General features: G+C 39.7%; 3 protein-coding genes across 6 annotated transcripts; 2 read left to right on the top strand and 1 right to left on the bottom strand.

The window, feature by feature from the left end:
• Positions 1-278: 278 nt before the first annotated feature.
• LOC135491080 (MAP kinase-activated protein kinase 2-like) lies at positions 279-10,791 on the top strand. 2 transcript variants are annotated; one of them, XR_010447776.1, is made up of 11 exons: positions 279-481; positions 2,475-2,614; positions 3,696-3,760; positions 4,311-4,390; positions 6,184-6,310; positions 6,619-6,694; positions 7,039-7,163; positions 7,306-7,391; positions 7,681-7,761; positions 8,033-9,654; positions 9,700-10,791. XR_010447776.1 is itself a non-coding variant. In XM_064776724.1 (10 exons), exons 1-10 carry the CDS (start codon positions 335-337, stop codon positions 8,153-8,155), a joined length of 1,050 nt encoding a protein of 349 aa, XP_064632794.1. In that variant the 5' UTR covers positions 279-334; the 3' UTR covers positions 8,156-10,791. The 2 variants fall into 2 exon arrangements, 1 of the variants encoding a protein (XP_064632794.1); XM_064776724.1 differs by having other exon boundaries at positions 8,033-10,791.
• Positions 10,792-11,439: 648 nt separating this feature from the next.
• On the bottom strand, positions 11,440-13,064 carry LOC135491282 (protein kish-B-like). The gene is made up of 3 exons (XM_064777035.1): positions 12,945-13,064; positions 12,518-12,649; positions 11,440-12,175 (listed from the first exon to the last, which is right to left on the bottom strand). Exons 1-3 carry the CDS (start codon positions 12,952-12,954, stop codon positions 12,093-12,095), a joined length of 225 nt encoding a protein of 74 aa, XP_064633105.1. The 5' UTR covers positions 12,955-13,064; the 3' UTR covers positions 11,440-12,092.
• A 626-nt stretch (positions 13,065-13,690) lies between these two features.
• Positions 13,691-24,497, top strand: LOC135491013 (isoleucine--tRNA ligase, cytoplasmic-like). Of its 3 annotated transcripts, none has more exons than XM_064776630.1 (23): positions 13,691-13,781; positions 14,588-14,712; positions 14,809-14,965; positions 15,199-15,318; positions 15,628-15,762; positions 15,883-15,967; positions 16,218-16,346; positions 16,633-16,720; positions 17,859-18,141; positions 18,316-18,506; positions 18,618-18,818; positions 18,970-19,164; positions 19,308-19,394; positions 19,656-19,739; positions 20,012-20,156; positions 20,443-20,655; positions 20,911-20,988; positions 21,115-21,423; positions 21,621-21,911; positions 22,135-22,398; positions 22,534-22,734; positions 23,104-23,403; positions 23,597-24,497. In XM_064776630.1, exons 2-23 carry the CDS (start codon positions 14,591-14,593, stop codon positions 23,729-23,731), a joined length of 3,813 nt encoding a protein of 1,270 aa, XP_064632700.1. In that variant the 5' UTR covers positions 13,691-13,781; positions 14,588-14,590; the 3' UTR covers positions 23,732-24,497. The 3 variants fall into 3 exon arrangements, with proteins under 3 accessions (XP_064632700.1, XP_064632701.1, XP_064632702.1); XM_064776631.1 differs by lacking the exon at positions 13,691-13,781 and adding an exon at positions 13,794-13,878; XM_064776632.1 differs by lacking the exon at positions 13,691-13,781 and adding an exon at positions 14,254-14,316.

Here is a 24,497-nt window from a genome sequence, read left to right as displayed (position 1 = left end):
TCTCCACGTCGATCTGCAGTCCCTGATATGGCTGAAGTTGCTAATCAGAAATTAGGATTGGGTCTCTTTTATATGTGACGTTGACATTGGCAACCAACTCCCCCTACCTGGCCCTTTCTTTTTGCCACAAACAAATTGAGTTGGTTCCTAATGGGTTAAAATATGGACCAACGTCAGCTGGCGCCCTCTCCAGGTATGATGACTAACAAGCACCTGTTGCGGCTATTTTTAGCTTTGCGTAACAAAAAGTGATGACGTATCTCAGGCAGTGACGATTCTCACTTCCTCGAACAAGAATTTATTTCATCATCGTGTTGAAAACTATCATAAAATAATGGATAGCTCACACCGAGCATTGCGACCGAGAAAGAACCCAATTACTGATGAATTCAATATATCAGGAACAGTTCTAGGCCTTGGAATAAATGGGAAAGTAGTAGAATGCTTCTCCAAAGCTACGGGTGAAAAGTTCGCCCTCAAGGTAGGCCACATACACTACACTTCGGTGTACATTTTACACTATGACCTTGCATGTATGTATGTACATGGGGATACAGTGCAATGTGTGTACTAGGTTTTTGTGTGATTGGACAATTGATTGTGATGATACAGTGGAATGCGAAATCATGAGAAGTTTTGCGAGTCTTGCAGTCAGAAGGCCTGTCCCTGGCCCCAGGCCTGCCTCATCTCTCGGCGCTTGGGCTGCGATGCTGCTGGGGAGTTACTCTTTTGTTTGCTGTTGTTGTTGTTCGGGCATGGTGACAGTGACAGTCCGTGTCAGTGAGTAAGAGTTGCACCATTGACCATGCCATGCGGCTGGCTACCAGTAGGTTTAAACCTGATATTTTTTGCAGCTATTTCAGTATTTGACCAGATTCTGGTTACCCTAAGGTCTCCCGAGGAGGGCACATTGAACTGAACTTGACGGTCGAAGACCCAATACAGTGACTACCAGTACCCGAGCCACTATTCAGTGCTTCAAAACACTGTTCCATAATGTCTGCCATGTAGTTGTAATGATCAATAGAACATCCCAGATACTCAGTGAAGAGTTGTATCTTACCGATGTTTTTTCCACCAGTATGGAATTGGGCATTCAGCTCATCATTGATAAGTTCAATGTTTATTGATCGATTTCCACACCTGCATAGTTCAAATGTTGAACAGCCCTGTTGGCGGTAATCAGGTGAGTGATTGCCTCCCAGGAGTTGTTCAATATGTGAAGTACACTGTACTTGAAGGAAGCATTCCAACATACATTTAACAGTGGATGTTTCTGGCTTCTGTTTGAATCATTATAAGAAATCTGGATCAGATATTTCAACAGACGTCAGTCACTAAAATGATTGTGATGAAACTTTGGTGTTTGTAAACAAATTGATTTCAATATTGATTATCTTCCTGAATGTTGGGTTTGAATAAGGTATAATGATTTTAAAAATATGTTGTGAGTTGGTATTTATCATTTTTGGGAGAAACTATATCCTGGTTCCTGTTGACACATTCTTTGGCAAACATAGTTTATGACACATATTTGTTTTTTGATAAATAGACTTGATGTCATTCTAAATTTTTTTCCTGTGCATTTTGTCCATTCCTCTCAGTCTGGTTATGGTCTCTGGCCTAATTTTCTATATGATATAATCAATCACGTCGCCATGGTGATTCATGGCTGTCATTGATTAGTAATTACCCCATCATGCTTGCCCAGGGTTGGAAGTTTGTCCAGGGTAAGAAGGGTATTTGTCAATTGTCATGCTATCCAACTTATTAATGGCTGATACTGCTTGTCCATGACAACAACCTCCTCTGGTTAGAGGATTCTCATGCCGCATTTGGGGATAATGAGAAGAAGGGAAAAGTGATTAAAAAGAAAGAAGTGATTTTGAAGATTGACCTTTGTTAAATTGCACTCCAGATGAGTTTCTAGAACTATACTTAAATCAGAAACTATTTCATATGTCAGATTTTCTTATACCACGGAATTGGAATTCTGTACCACCTCACGTTAGGCTTACACTGTGTTTGCTTTATCTTGCACTTGTCCCCACAACCTGTCATGCATCTGATATTGTATCATAATTCCAGCTGATAAATTGCTATGATTATTAGTCAAACTTGCAATAAATTAGCTTACAAATTGGCTCTAGAGATGAACATGCCATTACCAATGATGAAACTGATCGTGTTGATACATGTAACTACACAAATGAATCAGTGGGTTGTAGATACCTACTATATGTACATTTATTAAGGGGCTGGTTGAGCCAGGCCAGATTTACATATACATCGACAAAGTCTCCACAAACAGTTGGTAGAATGTTTGTGTACATTTTCTGATGCATTGCCTAACAACTCCCCTGCCAACTGTTATTGCTTCCTAATCCCCTTGTTTTCAATTGATTGCCCTCTCAAAGCATAATAAGGCACTGCGATAGCTTTGTCTTTATCATTGAATCTTTGCTTACTTTCAGGTTTTACGGGATGTTCCGAAAGCAAGACGAGAGGTGGACCTCCATTGGAGGGCATCGACCTGCAGACATATTGTGAATATAGTACAAGTTTATGAAAATATCCATGGAGGGCAAAGATGTCTACTTGTTGTTATGGAATGGTAGGTGTAGCAGTTTGGCAGATTTGAATCTGGAGAAAGAACAAGAATCGATTGCGGAATTAATTTCCCTGGACTCTTATCTTTGTGATCAATATGGCTTGTAGCACACTTGATATGCGTTCTACATCTCATTAGTGTTCCTCGGACTACGATTAGCAGTCCTCGCATCAGCAATATGGTGTACAGCTAGATATCAGTTTGAATGTCATTGATCATGCTGTTGGCGTATTCACCAGTTAGCTCACCCATAAAATATGTTTTCTGATTGATCATCAGTGAGCTGACCCAAGATAGAAGAGATACTCTATGGATTTGGATTTCTGTAGCAGCAATTACCATGAAACTATAAATCATCGTGCCGTTGATAATTTTGCGGCTCATTGGTGTGCCGTAGTCTTCATAGCGTTAATGTCATTTATTGATTCAGTCAGTCGATATGGTAGTAAAGCAAATTGCAGTTCTCATGAAGGGTTCAATTAATAAGGCAGCCTGCCTATACTTCAGGATGCCATGCAGGTAATAAGCGTTGGGCCTGGAATTGGCGACCCTTTATTGAATTGAATTTAATGATCTTGTTATTCGCATATTGATTTATGCACTGATCATGTTTTGTTTCGATCTAGACATGACATATGGCAATGATGCGCAGAAATATATGTGTGTGGAATTCAGTAACTGTTACAGTTGGTGATCCATATGGCAATGAAGTATGTCGACATCTGGTATATTGTAGCCAAGGTGTATAAGTGATGGCACCAGAACCATCACAATGGAATGATATACAATTAGCATGAGATTTTGTACTGTTTTCCTGTGAAAATCATCGCTGGTTGGCCATAACTACCAAAGTCTTTGATGTACCCAGCCAAAACAGGAACATGCAAAAAAAAGTCACCATTTGATCATCTATATGTAACTTAGGTCTTCTCAAAATATCTGAGTGCAGTTAAGTGAGCTACGATGACTGATCTTTGTAGCCTAAACCCTGGCAACTTTCTTGGCACTTAAACTGAGCAACCCAAAGGCTTAGGAGTTCAGCCATTCTGTTGGTATTACAGGCTCGTCTTCTTTCTCTTTCCAGTATGGAGGGTGGTGAATTATTCACAAGGATACAGGAACGAGCAGATGCAGCTTTCACAGAAAGAGGTAGGTATAATCGGTTATCGAGGATTTGATGGCCACTCTTCCAATGGATATTACTCAACTCATGAACTATGTAGTGCTTGTGGATACAACTCTTGTTGAATTTTCAGCCTCAGAATCTGCAGACCTGATTAGTTATCCTCCCTTGAACTGTATTTACTCAAACTCAAACTGCATCATCCTCTATCTGATGTGAATTGCATCAACAGATGCTATCAAGGTGACGCTATCTGATGGATGAATCACCATCACCAACCTGTTGTTGACTTGTCAGTGACCCTGAAAAATTATGCGGATTGCGTCAGTGGTAACCGTGATCAGGTTTCTAGCTTCTATTTTAAATGTACGTTCAAAAGTAGCTTAATTTTAATTTTCCTATCTGAGTGATAGATGTTGCAGGGAGTTGGAGGAAATGTTTCATTTCAAAACTTAAATCTGGAGGTGAAATCAAGTGACGATGTGTACAAATACATGTACTACAACTGTACTGTTTATTGCTCAATTTTGTTAATTCGAAGCATTTGACTTCATTCTTTGTTGTGTCTTTTTCCAGAGGCAGCAGCCATTATTACCGACATAGCCAAAGCCATTGATTATTTACACTCGCTGGATATTGCACACAGAGACCTCAAGGTAAGAACGGGGAAGCTGGGGTCTGATCACTCTCCTTTACTCTATTCATGTCTGATCACACTCCTTTACTTTATGTATGATCACACTCATCAAAATCTGTAAAAGCATAATGAGAACAGCATCAAGATCGACTGCAATGTTGTGATGAATGCTCTCCAGTGATTTATCAACAAAGTGAAAATGGCATGAACCTATTTTTCATGCAAAACTGCAAACTTTCACCTTCTTGCTGTTTAAACAGGACAGCTAAGTAATTATTCTCTTCCCCCTTTATTTGTGGCCTGATTTTTCTCGTCATCTCGCATGTGCACCTGATTTGATTTGCGGTTGCCATGCCTACACATCTTAGGATGGTTGTCGTTGATAATCTAATGGCTGCATTGTATTAAGGCGTCGATAGCTTCTTGATCTGTGATATTTTCAGCATGTCAATTTCTTTTTCTTGATCTTTGATTCCCACGCCTTTTGAGGTTGTGGAAAATATCAGTGTATCTTGTTACAAAGATGTCGAACACGAAAGCTAGATTTTTAAATTGATAAAAGTAATCATTTGCTCCTCAAGTCTGCATGTTTGGTGACATTTTAAGCAGACGTTATGTCGTCAGAGGCTTTTTTTTCATCTGAAGCAAACCTAATGTCATCTGAAGACAGCTTCTCTTCATCTGAGGAGGAGTTTCGGAATTCTTCAATGAAAACCCTTTCTGAATTTGATAGTCCATGAGACTGTGAGTAAATATTGCTGTTTTTCTCTTCCGAATGATTATTGATTTAACACCATTATGAGATCAACTCATTGAAACTATGGGTCCTTTGTGGTCTGGTAAGGTGACTTACAAAAGTTCAAATACAATATGTGAGTTAATTAACAAAGCTGTTTTCGCATAAGATCTCGAGGCTATATGAATCACCGGTGAATATTTGGTGTTCGTTGAAAGTAGTGATTATTAGGTGTGACTGTGAAATCTTTAAACATTGAGTCACAAGTTTATAAATAAAGTCCTATTCTATTCCTGATCAAAATAACTCTGTTCTTGGCCAAGGGCTGAAAACCACATTCAACTGAAATTTCATGAATGAATAAGAATTTTGACGGCGATGACCATGGGACGATTTAATGGGTATTCTTGAAAAAATAGGTCACTATTACATATACATGTAGAACATTGATGACCTGTTTTATCTAGCTTGCACTCATCTCAATCTTGATTGTAGTAAATTTGGGCTGAAAGTGAAAAGTATGACATTCATTCCAAAATTGTTTCAGTGCATGCTTTCAGTTCATGCTGTGCAAGTTAATAAAAGTCAACTTTCTGCTTTCTAATGTCCATTGTCCTTGAGCAAGACGTCTTACCCTACATGCTTCTCTCCAACCAGGAGTGAACTGGAATGGGTGTCAAGTCAACTAACGAGATTCTGGCAGTAGTTTTAAACCGGTTCATTAAGTATTAATTCATTTTGTGTTGTCAAGAAGAAATCATTGACCCAATACCAGTATACCAGGAAGTATTGAATATTCCCATTCCCTTGTTTTCCCAGCATGAGCCTCGAGTACTATGAGGTATTTCCCTTTTTGGGTTCTAGATACTACAACGGAATGGGACATTGCATTTCCTGCTTTCGGTTCAAGTGAATTGACTTCCCTCTTTAGCTGTTTGCATACAATTTGGGGGAAACGTGATGTGAATGTGAAGAAAAACTGCAGCCTTCTTGGAGGGGTTCTTTGAGAAACGAAAGGACTAAGTTTGTGTTTCTATGTCAGTCTCTGTACCTCAACTTTTGTTTGTGTATTGCAGCCAGAGAACTTACTTTACACTAAGCCTGGTGACGATGGGATCCTGAAGTTAACAGATTTTGGGTTTGCTAAAGAAATCCAGGCACATAAGTCATTACAAACCCCATGTTATACGCCGTATTATGTAGGTAAGTCGAGGACATCATCATATGGGCATGATCATGATGCTGTGTCGTCAAGCAAGAGGAGGCGTTTTCTATCAACTCTTATTGTCACCTCATGGCGAGTGACGAGGCTTCAGAATAGATAAGTAATGAAATGGTGGGAGGAGCTTTTTGAGTTCAATTAAATTTCTATTTTAAGCTGTCATGAACTTCTTCCATCCGTAGTTTGTCAACCATATTAGGCAGTATTCGATGCTCGGAAGTATTCAGTCAACTTATCCCTGCTGCCATCTATTTGAGTGAATACTAACTGTAACCTCTGTCTGTTTCAGCCCCAGAAGTATTAGGACCTGAGAAATATGATAAATCATGTGACATGTGGTCATTAGGAGTTATCATGTATATATTGTAAGTATGAAATAAAGAACATGTCCAAATCTTCAATAGTTCTGTTCACAGCACAGAGAACCTTGTTGTTTAGCCATGATCAAGTCTTGATTTTTAAAGGTTTGGCATACCCTTTGATCTCAGTGGCTGAATTCCAGCTTGAAATTTTATTTCACTCGAGTGCTAATCCATGATTGCGTGCAGATACATAAAGGCCCTAAGCCAGCTGAAAAGTGAGCTTTGATCTTCTACATGTTGGATTTCTGATAGGCTGTATTAAAAGACCAAGCTATGTCATCATACAAGAACCAAGAGGCCAAGAAAATGATGATGATGATGTTATTGTTACTGATGATTTGTTTCAGATTATGTGGCTATCCACCGTTCTACAGTAATCACGGCTTAGCGATCTCACCGGGGATGAAGAAGAGGATTAGAAACGGAACATATGATTTCCCCAAGGCTGAATGGAGACATGTTTCACAGCAAGGTGAGCATTTTGTTGGGCCGTCTTGGTACACTGAGAGTGGGGAAGTTATCATAATGAAAATAAAGTGGACACGGGAACACCAATTTCTGCATTACACAAATTGATTGTGGCAAAAGCTGATCAGCGCACTCTTATTTTTCAGCGAAAGATCTGATCAAAGGTTTATTGAAGATCAACCCGGATGAAAGATTGACCATTAAAGAAGTAATGAGAAATAACTGGATTTGTGTAAGTTCTGCATCTTCAAAATCGTTCTAACAAATGCAAATTTTGCACCTGTATGACGTGTCCGTATTGATTTCACGTATGGCCACATCACAAATTCCGGTATCATGTAAGAGTAGATCACCCGTGATGAACATAATCTGGCAGATGAGAAGCTTTTGTATTGTAATGGTGTATCAGAAACATCTTTTGTTGTTGTATTTGTATGTCATTGTGCATTTGCTAGTCAATTTACGAGTCTAAATCACCAAAACTATTGAAACTTACAACTCGAATTTTGTGTTTTTTTCAGCAACATGCGACAGTGCCACAAACTCCGCTCTGCTCGGTGCAAGTGTTGAAAGAGGAGGAGGATATGTGGGTGGACGTCCAGGTACGAAAACTGACAACTTGTATTCAAACATTGATCTGATATGATAAGTTCAAACCATGACAGGTGTCATTTGATCTCCTGCCTATGATTGCTCTGACCCTCTGTGTAACATGCATATGTAAACTACAGCCTTGTCTTCTAAACTCGCATTGTTGTTCAGTCTCCAGATGAATGAGTATTTCATCTATATAGTTCATATCATTCATTTCTTGTGAAATAATAACAGAAATATCAGCAACGACAAATTTCAAATTTTTGTTTTGTCTTTCAGGATGAGATGGCCAGCGCCCTAGCGACCATGCGAGTCGACTATGACCAGGTCCGCCTTAAAACAATTCAGGACAGCAAAAATCCTATGCTGGAAAAGCGACGCAAGAAAGCCATGCATCATTAAAAGTGGATGTGTTGCTAGGTTGTGAAATGGACGTTAGTCTTCACAGGCAGACTGCAGTGAATGGTGTATAATGGCCAATGGGAACAGTTGCTTCAACAGTGTTTTGAACTTAAAAGAACAAAAGGTCACAGAATTGATTGAATAAAGTCATTTATCAACTTATCCAGAAGGCTTAAATTGGATTTCCTAATAGGAGAGTTGTTGATTTCTGATCCGTTATTTTTGTGAGAAATAAACGTCTGATTAGGAAAATACTTTGGGTCTTATCTTGAAAAGATTGGCAAACTCACCCCTAGACATGTGGTGCCTCATTCAGGACACTGTTTGAACTACTGGTATCAAAAGATCCGGAATTCTTCCAAGAAGAAAATGAATGAAGTTGTTTTTATGTAAAATTAATTATATAAACTACTGGATGTAATCAAAGACTTTGATTTAAGTTCTGCTCTTTTAGAAAACTCTGTGGATTTCTCTTGGAGGGAAAGTCTATTTTAAATTGTATCTTCCTTGGTATTAAAAATCATGTTAAGATTCATGAATTTCTACCTAATGTTCACAGACCGCTGTTTTAGATGTGCTAATCATATCTGGGTCTCAATACGGTGTGCCACAGACTGTCAGAGGTTCATCAATTATATATGTATAGCAAGATGGAATCCTTCCAGATCTGGGCTAATGATTTTGTATAAATTTTTTTCTTTGGTTAGTGGGTGTATAATGACATATATTGACATTTTCCTGTTGATTTTAAAATCAGGATGTTATTTTAAGTCATGCAAACTACCTCTCTGGGTTGCCGATTTTGAAAGTCATATACGACTTCCTGCCACCAATATGTTATGGATCATTGAGCGATAATTGTGGAATGCTGAAACCACCCTTATTTGTCTCGTTCAATATTGAAAATAGTATTATGGTTGCTGGTATGATGAAATGCTAAGTTACGAGCTTGTTGTAACCTTTCATATGGAGGGAAGGGCAGTTTTGTTTAAGATCAGAAAATGAACTGTTCCAAGATCAGCACCTCAGTGGTTGAACTCTTGTTACAGAGGCTGAGAGTGCCTTGTTGTTGTTTTCTTTAAAATGTAAACATTATGAGAACAGAACAGTGATTATTCTGAGAACAAGCACCATTCTTTGGTGCCAATAGCAGTCAAGCTTGCTGATTCGTCGTCTGCTCTTGTAACATTTCTTGAACTGTATGAAGATTGAATATATTATTGCGTCCTTGAGATCATTAATGTATATAATTGCTGAATGAGGAAAATTATGATCAACTTTTTGTTCTCCTTCGTCGTCTTATCTATCATATCTATTTGAAACTATCTATATGTGGTTGTTCATTATCATATCCTAGTGTTGTCTTATCGGGTGGACAGCTGAGTATTATACTGAAGTTAGTAGAATTTCAAAATAAATGGCAGTGTTATTGGATGAGTATGTTCACCTCATTGATATAGGGACCACCTCTCATCGTAGGACATAGGATTTTTAAAACCGTTGTAAGGGTATTTTTTATGAAAATTACCCACAAAATCTTGAAGGTTTTACCTTCTGATTTCAAAATTGTGTTCAAAGTCCATCATGTAGGTAATTTTTTTGTTACTGAGGCAGGCATGATCCAATATTCTGGAATTTTTCGCAGAGGCGATGCTTAATGGATTTCTACCTGTTTTGGTGGTCCCAATTTGGCAGCTTTTGCACTCCTATGAACAACGAAGTAGGAATTTTAAAGAAAGGGTGCATAAAGTGAATTCACATACTTGGTACTTCATTATTGGAAGCTCTTCGTAAGGGTTGCAAAACCTGCCAATTGTTTTGAGCTTGGCCATGTTTGCCACCTGACCACCGATATTATAATAACTGACCAAAATGAGTGTCAAGGAGTTAGTTCATTTGAAATGAAATATGTAGGGTTTGGACATTCCCAGCCTGTATCCCAACCTTTGTAAATAGAGAAACGCCCTTTAGAATCACTTATCCTTTATGTTATATTTTCACAGGTTACAAAAGTAAGAAGTCCTGAATTTGCCTTCTAATGTCCGGATCCTTTCTTCTAAAACTGTTTCACAAGATTTAAAACGCCAAAGTCATAGTTAATAAAGTAGTTCGTCGGGATGACGATTCGTGCACATGACTAGAAAGACTCGGGAGACTGCATAAAACTGTAATGACTGCCTAACTCTGCACGAATTGTCATCCCGACAAACTACTTTATCAACTATGACTTTGGCGTGTTAAATCTTGTGAAAAACAGTTTTAGAATAAAGGATCCGGACGTTAGAAGGCAAATTCAGGACTTCTTACTTTTGTAACCTGTGAAAATATAACATATATTTGCATTCTTGCAAATATGAGACAAGAATACACCAAATTCAAAAACTTTCCTTGATAATTGCCAATGTGTGTCAGCAATTTATACTGTCAAGGGAAGTTTGAATTAAGACCCATCTGCATTCGGATTACGAGGTCAAAAATGTGGAAAATTCTTGATGGAAATAAATGGAAAATTGATTCTCCTAGGAGAATGTAGAGTATGTAAATGTAGATGAGAGAATGAATAATGTCAAAGAAAGCACTGAAAATGTCATCACACTTTTTAAACTCGTAGAATAAAGCATTCAGTGCCAAAAGAATTCTTGTTTTTATCTCCATTATTTCAGAGATTCAAAAAGTTCAAGTGACTGTCCGGGCAACAGTACTACTGAGCTCAGTTGTGTCAGATGAGATTGTCAGGGGAAAGGAACCAAAGATATTCCACCTGTGGCAGTTTGATGAACCAGTGTGACTGTGTTCCCTGGTTGATAGTCTGTTCCCAGCAGTTGCTGCAGTTCGGTCATGTTACTACAGGAGAATAAAACAATAATATAGTATAGTGGTCCATATTATCAAAAGGCTGGTGAATTCTGAAGCTGTCAATATGATCTGTTGTTATGCACCTTGATGTGGTCATGTGCATAGCAAACATGCTGTATACCCATATGACCATTACTTCCCTCGTGTTTGAGGGTTACGGCACAAAGAATGGGGACAGTCTACATCAAGCATGTCAGTGAAGGTTGTCGCCACACTCCAGATGTGGCTGACTTAGTGATAGTGGAGAGCATGGCCTTCTGAAGCTGTGGAGGGTATGACCTTCCACAGGCACCTCGGGCCAGCTGACCTAACGGCTAACAAGTGCATAAATTCCAAATTATGCATACAGACTCCATACAACAGTTATAATGCACGGCCTGTGACTAACTAACCATCAGTGAAAATAAATAAGAACGGAAGGCGATGAGTAGAAAACAGATAATTATATTTGAATACCAATCTGGCATAAGTATCAATACACCCATTCTTAGTAACAGACCAGTTGTGTGTTGGACAGCATGATAATCAAGTAAATATTCTATGCTAGATAGTATTAATAACTTCTGATGTGATTGTGACACAAGGATAACTCCAGTTCGACTGGATGCAAACATCAGAGGAGGAGTAGCAGGCAGGCACTAATGTCCTGCCAGAGTTCCACTGTAGATGGCTCTACAGCTATGCTTACACACCTATCAAAATGTACTGGTACGTGTATGAATCCTCTTCATGTAAGATTGCCACTTGCTTGTTATTACAGTATATGAAACTACACTATTGCTCAAAATGCCATATTACACAGTGTTACAATATTTAAATGGAGATTCTGATAGAAATAAACCCAAACCAATATTTTTGTAACTCCTACTGCCTGGTGCTTACATTGAGATCTACTCCAAAATTCAATTGTAATTTGTTCACTTCAATTCCAGCTGAATATGATTATGAACATCCTTGTATCACCTTGCAACATATCCAACCCATCTCAAAACATTCAGATGATCAACCTTGATCAGTTTTGTCCATGATATAATGAATGATCGATATTTACAATTTGTACAGCACATTGCAATGTAAATCCTTATTTGATGACTAATACATATATAGCCATTATGATGCAGATTAATGCCACAGGGATGTGTAATCGAGTTCCTATCACAGCAGCTGAAACGAAAGAAAAAAGTGATAATTATGGTATTCATACGAAGGTTTACTTACTTCAAAAACATTTAAGGTAAACCTGGAGAGTTCATTGATGAAAGCACCTTATAGTATTAAAATGTACATTTCCTTGTAGTTCGTGCAGTCTGCTCTTTTACCTGATTCTATGCAAATTCATTTTTCTGATGACACCTGAAGACAGGGACTCTGGGATACATGTACTTTAGAAACTGTAGTATTTATAATCTCGCTGAAATTGGATGACATTCCTGCAGTCTTTGAATATGTACCAGGTAACCATATCTATGACTCAAACATTCGTTAAGATAGAATTTTAAAACATACCTTTATAAAATACACCTTGAAATCCCTTCTTTTCTGATAGGAACCATTTCTTTAATCGTGGCACCCTCTGCATGTAAGCACATGTGCATATTAATAGGAGTCCAAAGACCACGAGGCCATCAAAGGAGTAGACTGAAATGAAGATCAAATGAATGGTTAAGCCGAGGAACCTGCAACGTACACCCGCTTCAGACCAGGAACCATCATGTGACGTCAGTTAGATGAAGTTCCACATTCACTTTGAGACATGTATTCATTCATTCATTTACAGAGCTCAGTGCCAGTGGCAGTGTCAGTGTACATTGATGATACACATGAAAATATCAACAATGAAATGTCTCCAATTATTAGGGCCTTACTTACATCTTTATCACACATGTATGAATGTAAAAATGCTAAGAATTTAAAGAAAATAATGTCTAAGTACCATTTGTCATCTTTGATGCTTGAAAAACATCAGAACAGTCAAGAAAAGTGAGTTGATAAGAAGACAAAAATATTTAGAAGTCTGCAAAAATATACCAGCGTGTAACCGGAAGTAAATGGAGACTGCAGCCGTATATTAATTTGGCCTTCAGTAAAATCCCTTGAGCACACACTTCAAGCCTTTAAATGTATCATAAATATTTTTAAAATAGGTAAAATATATTCGCAATAATTTTTTTAGCACGTTGGTATCAGTATAGTTGAAAAAATTCGGAGTAGAAATGTACTGCAGCTTATCTATCCAGATATTGCCGACAACAATCTCCCGGGCGCCGGGGCAAATGTCCAATTTACATGCACCCGCTGAAATTGTCACAACTGTAGCAGAGACAGTAGGTCGAGTGAGGCTTATCGATAATGAATACCATTGACGGCGCTTGGAGAATGTACCGGCGATTGCGTGAGAAGGCGATTTGTGACATCCTCGATGTACACTTCGAGGGATGTCGGAGTTCTACCAGAAATAACAGGTGGCGCCACCATTAGTTCATAATGTGAGAACTACGAATTAGCCTCGATCCGCTTAGACCGACACTTCGTCCCCAAAATTTCACCCCTCACTCAAGGCAAATCGATCAGGTCTCTTGTCTTCCTGGACGAGATAATACCATGATTGTTTATTTATTCAAGATAATAGGCCTACTGGTATTCCACTTGCGGACATCATCAGAACTAATGGTGGCGTCACCTGTTATTACTATGAACTCCAACATCCCATGATCGAAGTGTACATCGAGGATGTAACAAATCGCTGTGTGAGAAGCCACATGCAATACATGTTAGTTTCACTCAAAATATCACAAAAATACTACGATTATGTCCTGATTACCATTATCAACCCAATAAAACCTATGTTCTATATGGCAGCAATCTAGGTCAACCTTGCCTAACGACTTAGTTGGTTATTTGTGGTTCTATGTTGGTTTCAAAAAAGCTGATTTGTACATCATCATCGGCCACTGCACTGACTGAGCCAGTGTTGAGTCAATGAGTAGAGTATGTGCATTAAAATGTAGGCCTATGTTATGTGCAGTGTACATTTTGTGTGTGTTTTGTATATCAACACCAGAAACCAGAGAAATATTCTCAATAATGGTGCAATGGACTTTAAAATTAAGTGATGCAATGCCAAGGAAATCAACTTTTCCGAAATGTGTGTAGTTTAGCCATGCTAGTATTAGTAGTAATTAGGCCTCCGGATCGTGGACCATCAGACACAGAGGTGGTCATTCAGAATAGAGGCATAGCTTTATACACACTTCGGTACAGACACAACAGAGGACCTATGTGACTACGCAGTCTTTTGTTTGCTGGTTTGTTGTGGTATTCAAAAGCCTCCGCCTGGTACAAGTTAACTTGGTCAAGTACCATACCAGGCATACCTTCGTTAGCAGCTGGTTCATTTTGGCTTTTAATTGGCAACTGCGATACCGCCTAGAAATATCTCTCATCAAGTCATCACTAGGCCCATTGACTGATGACCACGTTGACCAACTTGGAGGAATTTGTAGACCGATAGTCTGAAATGGTGAAATTTAAATTGCCTTCTTTAATCTTAAATGTTTAATGTTCCTTTATTTTCAGAAGATGGATCATCAAAACGTACCAGACAATATCAGTTTCCCTGATGAGGAGGAAAAGATACAGGCATTGTGGAAGAAGCTTGATGCATTCCAATCCTGCTTGAAACAGTCGAAGAATAAACCAAGGTAGGCCCCTCCCCTGCAGTTCAATCTCAATTCCTCCTTATACTTCATATTAAAAAAACACCGATACTACTCCTAGATTTTTTCTTCACTTGACAGGTACACATTTTATGATGGACCTCCATTTGCCACTGGTTTGCCTCATTATGGCCACATCCTGGCTGGTACCATCAAAGATATTGTCACACGCTGGGCTCATCAAAGTGGATTCCATGTAGAAAGACGCTTTGGATGGGATTGCCATGGGCTGCCTGTGGTAAGGCCTGGTTTTTCAAAAAAGTTATCATATAGTAGAAGTTTTTTCTGATGCTTGAGCACAGCGCCCTTGAAAATCATGCTCAATACCAAATTGTACTGTTTGTGCTAGTATTTGTCATTGGCACATTAGTTGATGAAATGATGTCTGTGTGAGGACATATTTTGGTTGTTCAATACTTAGTTCTTCAGTATTAGTATACATCCATATGATATAAATCATTCTTATTTTAGGAATATGAAATCGACAAGACATTGGGCATCAAAGGTCCGGCTGATGTAGCCAAGATGGGTATAGATCAGTACAATGCCGAGTGTAGAAAGATTGTCATGAGATACGCCAGGGAGTGGGAGGTGAGTTAGCTTCATGCGTAGCAAATGCCAATAATTTGATTGAATTCATTCACTAATATTTGACCTTAACAAGACCTGACACACATATACTAGGCTGTAATTTGATAGCTACATGTAAGAAGCTGAAAAGTAGATTACCCAACAATATTCTGGTCAACAGTATTGCCACACTATCAGTTGAAAACTCAAAATGTTGACAATATATTTGATTGAAGAAGATGAAGGTGAAGCCATTTTCCTTGTCTTTTGCTATTGAATTTGACTGGCTTGTCCATTCTTTTTGGTCATTTCATTGTGGTTGTCTTTCAGGAAATAGTGTCGAGACTTGGTCGATGGATCGATTTCAAGAATGACTACAAGACAATGTATCCGTGGTTCATGGAATCCATATGGTGGAACTTCAAACAGCTGTTTGATAAAGGTCTCGTCTACCGTGGCTTCAAGGTAAGAAGGATGATCCAGTCATTCTGGACAGCGAGTATTGAATGTTTTCACATTTTGGGAGTTGATGTTTTAATAGGAATGCTTGACTAATGCTGAGCCATATTGTTTTGATGTTTTCAGGTAATGCCATTCTCAACAGCTTGTAATACCCCACTGTCCAACTTTGAAGCGGGCCAGGACTACAAGGATGTTGTCGATCCTGCTGGTAAATATTGTATAACTTTATGACTGTACCAAGCCCACTGTGACTGGAGTTGTATAGTAGAACTTGTGACAAATGATGGTAGGAAGCTCTGGGAGGGCTTTATTACCTGATATTGACCATCCTGATTGTGACCTTAATAGGGAAGTCTCTTTACAGTGATTTCCTTGTCCTATTAAAAAATCATAAAACTGAACTTCCTTTTACTTGAGTTTCGATACTAGATCAAGTTATAAGATAAATGTTTTTTCAGTGATTATCAGCTTCCCCCTGGATGAGTCACCTGAAGTGTCCATGATAGCGTGGACAACCACGCCTTGGACATTACCCAGTAATCTAGCACTCTGTGTTAACCCCGAGTTGATGTACGTCAAAGTTAAAGGTGAGTTGGCCTCATGTCTCAAAAATGAGGCTATGAATTGTAACCCTTGATAAGAAAGTTGTGTTCAGTTGGGAATGTTGGGGTAAATGAAGAAACTTGCAGCACTTTTTGGGTTTGAATTTACATGAGTGGAGAAAGTGGAATGGCATTTCTTGGAAAGTGGCTTCTTTCAAATTCGAAACATTAGTTGTTAAAGTATCGGTGAGTCGTTAAAATCATTGTGGTAAATACTTGTCAACTTGTTGTGCAGGAAATCTGAACATTATAAATATTGCTGTCTTTTCAGACAACTCCAACCAGAAATTGTACATCATGATGGAAGCAAGACTGGTAGCCTTGTTTAAAACTCCTGAAGAATATACTATTTTAGATAGGTAAGATGGGCTTTGTATGATGCAACCTTTTTAGTGGCTAGAAAAAAACTTTGTGCAAAGTAAAGCCTGTTCTCTCTAACAGCCAGATATTGGGTGTAGAATGTGTGGGAGATCAAAGGAAGTATTTGTTCACACCAGAAGGGTTTATCCTGGAGCTTTATAGTAGAACCTGTGACATCCTCCTGTACTTAAACATGCGCAATGTACCAAGCCCACTGCCTGCTTTCACAGGGTAGTGGGTGTGGAATTTGTGCAACATTAAAACAAGTATCCGCTAACGCCGGAAGGGTATTAACCCAGTGACTGGAGTTTGATAGTAGAACTTGTGACAAATCTATTTTGTTGAGATCATAACATTATGACTGTGCACAATGTACCAAGCCCACTGTCTGCTTTACAAGACAGTGTGGTGTGGAATTTGTGCTACATTAAAACAAGTATTCGCTAACGCCAGAAGGGTCTTAACCCAGTGACTGGAGTTTGATAGTAGAACTTGTGACAAATCTATTTTGTTGAGATCATAACATTATGAGTGTGTACAATGTACCAAGCCCACTGTCTGCTTTACAAGACAGTGTGGTGTGGAATTTGTGCTACATTAAAGCAAGTATTCGCTAACGCCAGAAGGGTCTTAACCCAGTGACTGGAGTTTGATAGTAGAACTTGTAACAAATCTATTTTGTTGAGATCATAACTAACTTTATGACTGTGCACAATGTACCAAGCCCACTGTCTGCTTTACAAGACAGTGTGGTGTGGAATTTGTGCTACATTAAAGCAAGTATTCGCTAACGCCAGAAGGGTCTTAACCCAGTGACTGGAGTTTGATAGTAGAACTTGTGACAAATCTATTTTGTTGAGATCATAACTTTGTGACTGTGCACAATGTACCAAGCCCACTATCTGCTTTACAAGACAGTGTGGTGTGGAATTTGTGCTACATTAAAGCAAGTATTCGCTAACGCCAGAAGGGTCTTAACCAAGTGACTGGAGTTTGATAGTAGAACTTGTGACAAATCTATTTTGTTGAGATCATAACATTATGATTGTGCACAATGTACAAAGCCCACTGTCTGCTTCTCAAGACAGTGGGTGTGGAATTTTAATGAGTTATTGCATTATCTGTTGTCTTCTTTAGATTCTTGGGAAAGACCTTGAAAGGCAAGACATACAAACCTCTCTTCCCATACTTCGAAAGCCTGAAGAAGGAGCGTGGAGCATTCCAGGTCCTCATCGATGGGTATGTGACGGAGGAGAGTGGTACTGGTGTGGTCCACCAGGCACCATACTTTGGCGAGGATGATTACCGCGTGAGCTTGGCAAACGGCATCATCACCAAGGACATGAATATGGTGTGTCCAGTAGATCCAAGTGGACGATTTACCGAGGATGTTACGCACTTCAAGGGAATGTATGTAAAGGTAAGGAATGTCTAAGAATAGTTGATAAATGGAAATTACACGAGTTTCAATTATTATAATATAGAAATGAAGATAGATATGTTGGTTAAAATCAGATTGACTGGAGTTCGAGTTGGAATCTTTATTACCGGTAATTCCTGCTGAAAAATGTTCTCTGGCATTTATCAATTTCAGGATGCCGACAAGCACATCATGAAGTGGCTGAAGGAGAATGGTCGTCTAGTCCACCAGGGGTCCATCAAGCATAGCTACCCCTTTTGCTGGAGGTCTGAGACGCCTCTCATCTACAAGGCTGTGCCTAGCTGGTTTGTCAGGGTTGAGCACATGAACAAGCTACTCTTAGAAAACAACCAGCAGACCTACTGGTAAGCCTGCTATAAAACCACTTTCGCCCCCTCTTAAATGCTTTACACCCGAGAAAGCACAGAATCATACTTTGTTTTATGAAAATTGACATTGTTTGATTTCCATTGCAGGGTACCTGGATTCGTCAAAGAGAAACGCTTTGCCAATTGGTTACGTGACGCGCGTGATTGGGCGATATCACGTAACAGATACTGGGGAACACCTATCCCACTGTGGGTGAGCGATGATGGTGAGGAGGTCGTGTGCATTGGCTCCATAAAAGAACTGGAAGAACTGACTGGGCAGCCAGTAAAGGACCTTCATAGAGAGTTGTAAGTGTCTTTTGGCAACTTTCAACAATTGCAATTTCAAGTCTCCTCTATTATCCAGTTATCCTTTGCAACTACAACAAATACAACAAATAAAAATAAAAAGTAACTCCACCTACAGGTATGCTATGTTAACGTTTTCTTCGTTCTCCAGTGTTGACCAGCTAACCATTCCATCGCGCTGTGGCAAAGGGCAACTGAAGCGAGTGTCCGAGGTGTTTGACTGCTGGTTTGAGAGTGGCAGCATGCCCTACGCCCAGGTCCACTATCCCTTTGAGAACAAGAAGGAGTTTGAGGATTGTTTCCCTGCAGATTTCATTGCTGAGGGCTTGGACCAGACAAGAGGATGGTAAGTTGCATTGTTTGAAAGTGCATATTTCACAGTCTGTTTCATTCGTCCCTCTACTTGAATGTTTCTACAAGAAACGAATCCATGATTACTGGTACTCAGTCTTGGAACAACACTTACTAACTCATAATTCTTATTTGCAGGTTCTACACCCTACTTGTGCTGTCAACAGCTCTGTTTGGCAAACCACCATTCAAAAATCTCATTGTCAATGGCATGGTATTGGCAAGGTAAGGATAATACTAATCACCAAATCTGATCTTCAGCTAGGCAATCAAAGCAACTGATAACAGGAATGCCAATGCATTGTCTTGAAGCTGAGCGTCAGGCGGGCCTCTTGGGCACTAGGTTAAGCTTAGGGAAAATGCACTGGTTGAGATTATTCCAAAAGCGATGACCTCAAACTTGTTGCCGAAGCTATGTACTGTGGAATAATGCCTTCTAGGTTTCCTTCAGTCATCTCAACCATACAATGTTGCTCAATTTTCCAGTGATGGTCAGAAGATGAGTAAGAGAAAGAAGAATTATCCTGACCCAATGGAAGTGGTCCACAAGTTTGGAGCTGATGCACTCAGGTACGTGTCAATCTGTGTGAAGATATCATTGTAAACAATGATACTATTCAAATCTATTTTCAAGTGGACTTCATAGACATTTCTAGGCTATTGGGAGGCAATAGTGCAGGCCAGGGATCAACGCATGTTTCATAGATGTCTGGAACAGATTTTGAAGCCTGACTGATGCAACTCTTCCAGTTCAATTGTTTGCAATATTTGTCCTCAATTTATTCATTTATTTGCTGTGCACAAAGGTCAGCTAGACTACATTTAGTTGTTAATTCTTGCAGAATGTACCTGATCAACTCTCCAGTTGTTAGAGCGGAGAGTTTGAGATTCAAAGAGGAGGGAGTGCGTGACATAGTGAAAGATGTGTTCTTGCCCTGGTACAATGCTTACAGATTCTTACTGCAGAACATAAAAAGACTGGAAATTGTAAGTAATTGTTTTGCAGTAAATTGCGAGGGTTAATGTTTACCATGGATACTAGTGGAGAACAGTGTCTTGAATTTCTCCTAAGTTGCCCTCATGTTGAGAACTTGCATCAGAGTGTCTTGTGCAATCGACAAAGAATGGAGACCCAGAGGGGGTGGTAGAGGCAATTCCCCAAGATCCACAACCTACCATACAGCAAGGAGAATGTTTCAATTGGACCTATTCAAATTGTAAAGCAGCCCTTCTGATATTTCTGCACTGATCTTGTTCATTTTCTAACCCATAGGAAGAGGGAGTGCAGTTTGTCTACAACGAGAGCGAGATAAAAACATCTGAAAATTACATGGACAGGTGGTTGCTTTCGTTCACCCAGTCTCTGATCAAGTTTGTCAAGAAGGAGATGGCAGCCTACAGGCTGTACACAGTCGTCCCTAGGTTGGTGAAGTTCGTCGATCAGCTGACCAACTGGTATGTCAGGATGAATCGGAAGAGGCTGAAGGTAGGTGTAGGGCTGTCTGTCTCATTCATTTGATACTCCAAACAGAATTGCTAAATCGTGAATTGAACTTGACTTGTACTCTTGTGATGGATTGTTCTGTCAAAAGCATGGTTTTGTCTTCAGGACGTACATGATCAGCTACCATTGCAGAACCAAAGGATTAATGGGGAATGGTGTGATTAAAATCATAGTGCATAGTTGCAAACTTTCTTGTTTTCCTCTTCTTTATTCCTAAACTGAACTTTTCTGTTGCAGGGTGATTCTGGGATTGCAGATTGCCACAAAGCATTGGAGTCATTGTTCAGTGTCCTTTTCTCCATGACCAAGGTTATGGTGAGTAAAATTAATCTGTTGGAGGCTGTTGGGCATAATCTTATTTGTTACTTCTTGTCATTAAATGACTCGGCCCTTACCATTCAAGATTCTTTCAATCCAACTAATTCATCTGTCTGATTTCAGGCTCCATTCATCCCATTCTTGACCGAGCACATGTACCAGAGACTGAAGATGGTGATGGATCCGGAGTCAATGAAAGACCAGGAGACAGCTAGCATACATTTCCTGATGTTACCCGAACCCAGGGAGACACTCATCGACACTCACATTGAGTCTGCAGTCTCAAAGATGCAGGCAGTCATTGAGTTGGGTCGTATTGTCAGAGACAGGAAGACACTGCCAGTCAAGTATCCACTCAAAGAGGTTGTGGTCATCCATAAAGATCCCAGCGTGTTAAACGATGTCAAATCACTGGAGACATACATCAAAGAGGTGAGAAATTTCTCAATGCAGTGATCTTGATTGAAAAATGGAAAAATGTGGATATTGGGGTGTCCGTGAAGTCAACTCCAAATTATTGTTTTTCTACCAGCGAGGCAGCTCACAGCTTTTCCAAGTTCCCTCCATGAAGACACCTGTTGAAAACCGCGTCCATAACTAAGTTTTTGCTTATTCTTCTTTGACTTAAGGAATTAAACATCAAGCAACTGACCATTAGCAATGACAAGGAGAAGTATGGTGTTCAACTCCGTGCTGAACCAGATCACAAGGTCCTTGGTGGACGCTTGAAGGGCGAATTCAAGAAAGTCATGGGAGGTATCCGAGAGTTGACTGATGGGCAGCTGACAGAGTTTCAAATGACGGGAGAGATTACCGTCCTTGGCCACACCCTTGTGTCCGAGGACCTGCGTGTTATTTATGGCTTCGATGCAGACAAGGATGGAACTCCGAGTCATTATGAAGCCCATTCGGATGACGATGTAAGTTTGATGTTATTTGTGCCGCAAAATGTTTCCTCTCTTATAAAGTGGCTGAGTGTAGTAGCTGTGCTAGGATCGGTCTGTCTGAATTATCCTACGATTAGTACAGAGGTGAAATTAGTTGTCAATCACCAGTCTTGATTGTTGTGACGTCAACATTTTTGTTCCAATGTAGCCTATGAATTATTGGGAGGGTGTATAACTTTCTTGTTGTCCTCTGCAGATCTTAGTCCTCCTTGACGTCACGCCAGACCAGTCGATGCTGGATGAAGGCATAGCAAGAGAGATCATCAACAGGGTACAGAAACTGAGAAAGAAGGCCAAACTCGTGCCGATGGATAATATCACGGTGTTCTATAAGGCCACTGGGAATCTTGTGAAAGTCTGTGAGGAGTTCTCCGATTTTATCTTCCAAACTATCAAGCAGCCCATGGAGAAGTATCCAGTTGCTAGAGGAGCATCGGTCATTATTCAGGAATCTATGAAGGTTAGTTCAGGCTTTATTTCTTGATCTTGCCAGTCTTAAAATGGGAACGTCATGACAAAGGAGCATGTGCTCTCCCAACACAATCCTTCTTTTTGTCAAAACTTCTCATAACAATTGTTCCGTATATATTTTCAGATAAAAAATGATGGCTTAGATTTGACATTTGTGAGAAGGGGCAGCAACAGTGACAACATGGACTCTGGTGACAGTGGGGTACAACCTGTGTGTCGGTTTGTCAACGTGGAGGTGTTGGACAAAGTATCTATGAAAGGCACTGTCCTGCTGGAGAACCCCAAGGGTGACTTCCCCATAACGATGCAAGAATTGAATAGACAGGTAAGACTAGTAAACTTATCTGGAGGTTTGTTGTGGTCGAGTGGTTAAGGTCTTGACCTCATGATTGAATGGTCATGGGTTCGATTCCCAACAATGTCACGCTTGTTTGCAACCCAAGTTGCTTTACTTCCATTGTTTGCTCATAACCGGAGTGGCATGCAAAAACTCTGTGCTGTGTAGATGAGTTGTCTGTGCCATGGTGCTACACAAGATAAATTTGGAACCTGAGGCACATACAGATGCAGCAAAGGATGGTGCAATAATGTATTATCAACTCAAATCTCAAACAAGAAGCAGAACATGTTGTAATGGTTGTCTCAAATCTATGTAACTTTTACTCAGATTATGTATTTTTCTTTTGACCTACAGGTTGGATCATTATTCAATATCCGCGCCCTGAAGTACACCCTCTCCTCTGATAGGACAAATCAAGATGCTAGTGTCACAGTCTCCGATGCCCTCTCCCTGCATTCAAAAACATTATACGCCCATCTCGATAGGAACAATGGCACGAAGTTTGAACCGAATGGCCGAAATGCTACAAAATTTGTGAATGTGGAACTTGTTGGCACAAAGCCCCTGAAGGGAGCCAAGGGAACTCAAGCAACATGCTTCCTTCAGAATCCAGTGGGTTCGTCTCCATCTTCAGTTGATGATCTGATTAGCCAGGTGAGTTGTCTCTCTGCATTTGGGGAGGAAAAGCGATCACGGTTTTTCTTGAATAGGCCCTCTTAGGAAATCTATAGGCAATGCAGTAAACCAACAGAGTACTACAAACATGACTCATCTGAGGAGACAAAAAACTGCCACTTACTGTTGGCGCTTATATTTATCTAAACCTTTATCTTTTCTTCCCTTTCAGGTGACAGTTATATTTGGGCTGGAAGGCAAGAAAGCACGATTGTTCAAGAATTCAAATAAGACTGACGAAATAACGAAACGATCAGTGGACAATGTCCTATCACTACATACACAGACACTTTATGCAAGTGTATGAGGAATTATTTAGTGTAATTAGGATTCTTATCGAACTGCAAGATGATTGTTTGTGTATATGGAATAACTGTATGCTCGGCTGTTTTATATCCATCCTGTGTGACACTTTCGCTTCCATGCCTGAAAGACATAACTCAGCATATAACTATTTCTCACTCAAGAAAACCACTTGGTGGGTTATCACATCAAGCATGGCATTTTCATCAACTGGAGCGTAAGGTTACACTCAGAAGGGATCTTTATCAGCGGAGCCTGTAGTATTCACATATGGCTTATTGGTCAGACGATCAGGATTATGTTTTCATGTAATCAGTGCAGAACCTGATGTGGTTAAGCAACATGATGGTCTTTAAAATTGAACCAGGGAGTGTCGGATAGCTTCATGGAGTTCTTGTCCTGAAGCACGAGGACTGTAAAGTGACCCTTTGAGATGCTCTTAGAGTTTTGATATGGTGATGGCTTGTGTGCTTTAGTGATCAGCAATGGTCTTTTTGGAAATTCAAATTAATGTCTGATAGTATTAACCTATTAACCTCTGATTCTCCTCATATTTATATTAGGGTGTGTAGAACTCTGGTGCTGAATTCAGATTGTGAAATAACCCCCATCCCAGCCTGACACTGACAGAATCCACATTTGCCTTTATCTGTACTGTTAACTGTAAAGTACTAAAAAGGTATCCTGTCTACCAGTTTTGATTTGAGAAAACTGTGTAATGTGCTGTTATGATACTTATGAATGAAAATACATATGAAGGATAAAAATAA

The sequence above is a fragment of the Lineus longissimus genome, chromosome 7 (genome assembly GCF_910592395.1).
Source record: "Lineus longissimus chromosome 7, tnLinLong1.2, whole genome shotgun sequence".
NCBI lineage: Eukaryota > Metazoa > Nemertea > Pilidiophora > Heteronemertea > Lineidae > Lineus > Lineus longissimus.
Note: the sequence above shows the minus strand (reverse complement) of the source record. Positions and strands in the feature narration are given on the sequence as shown.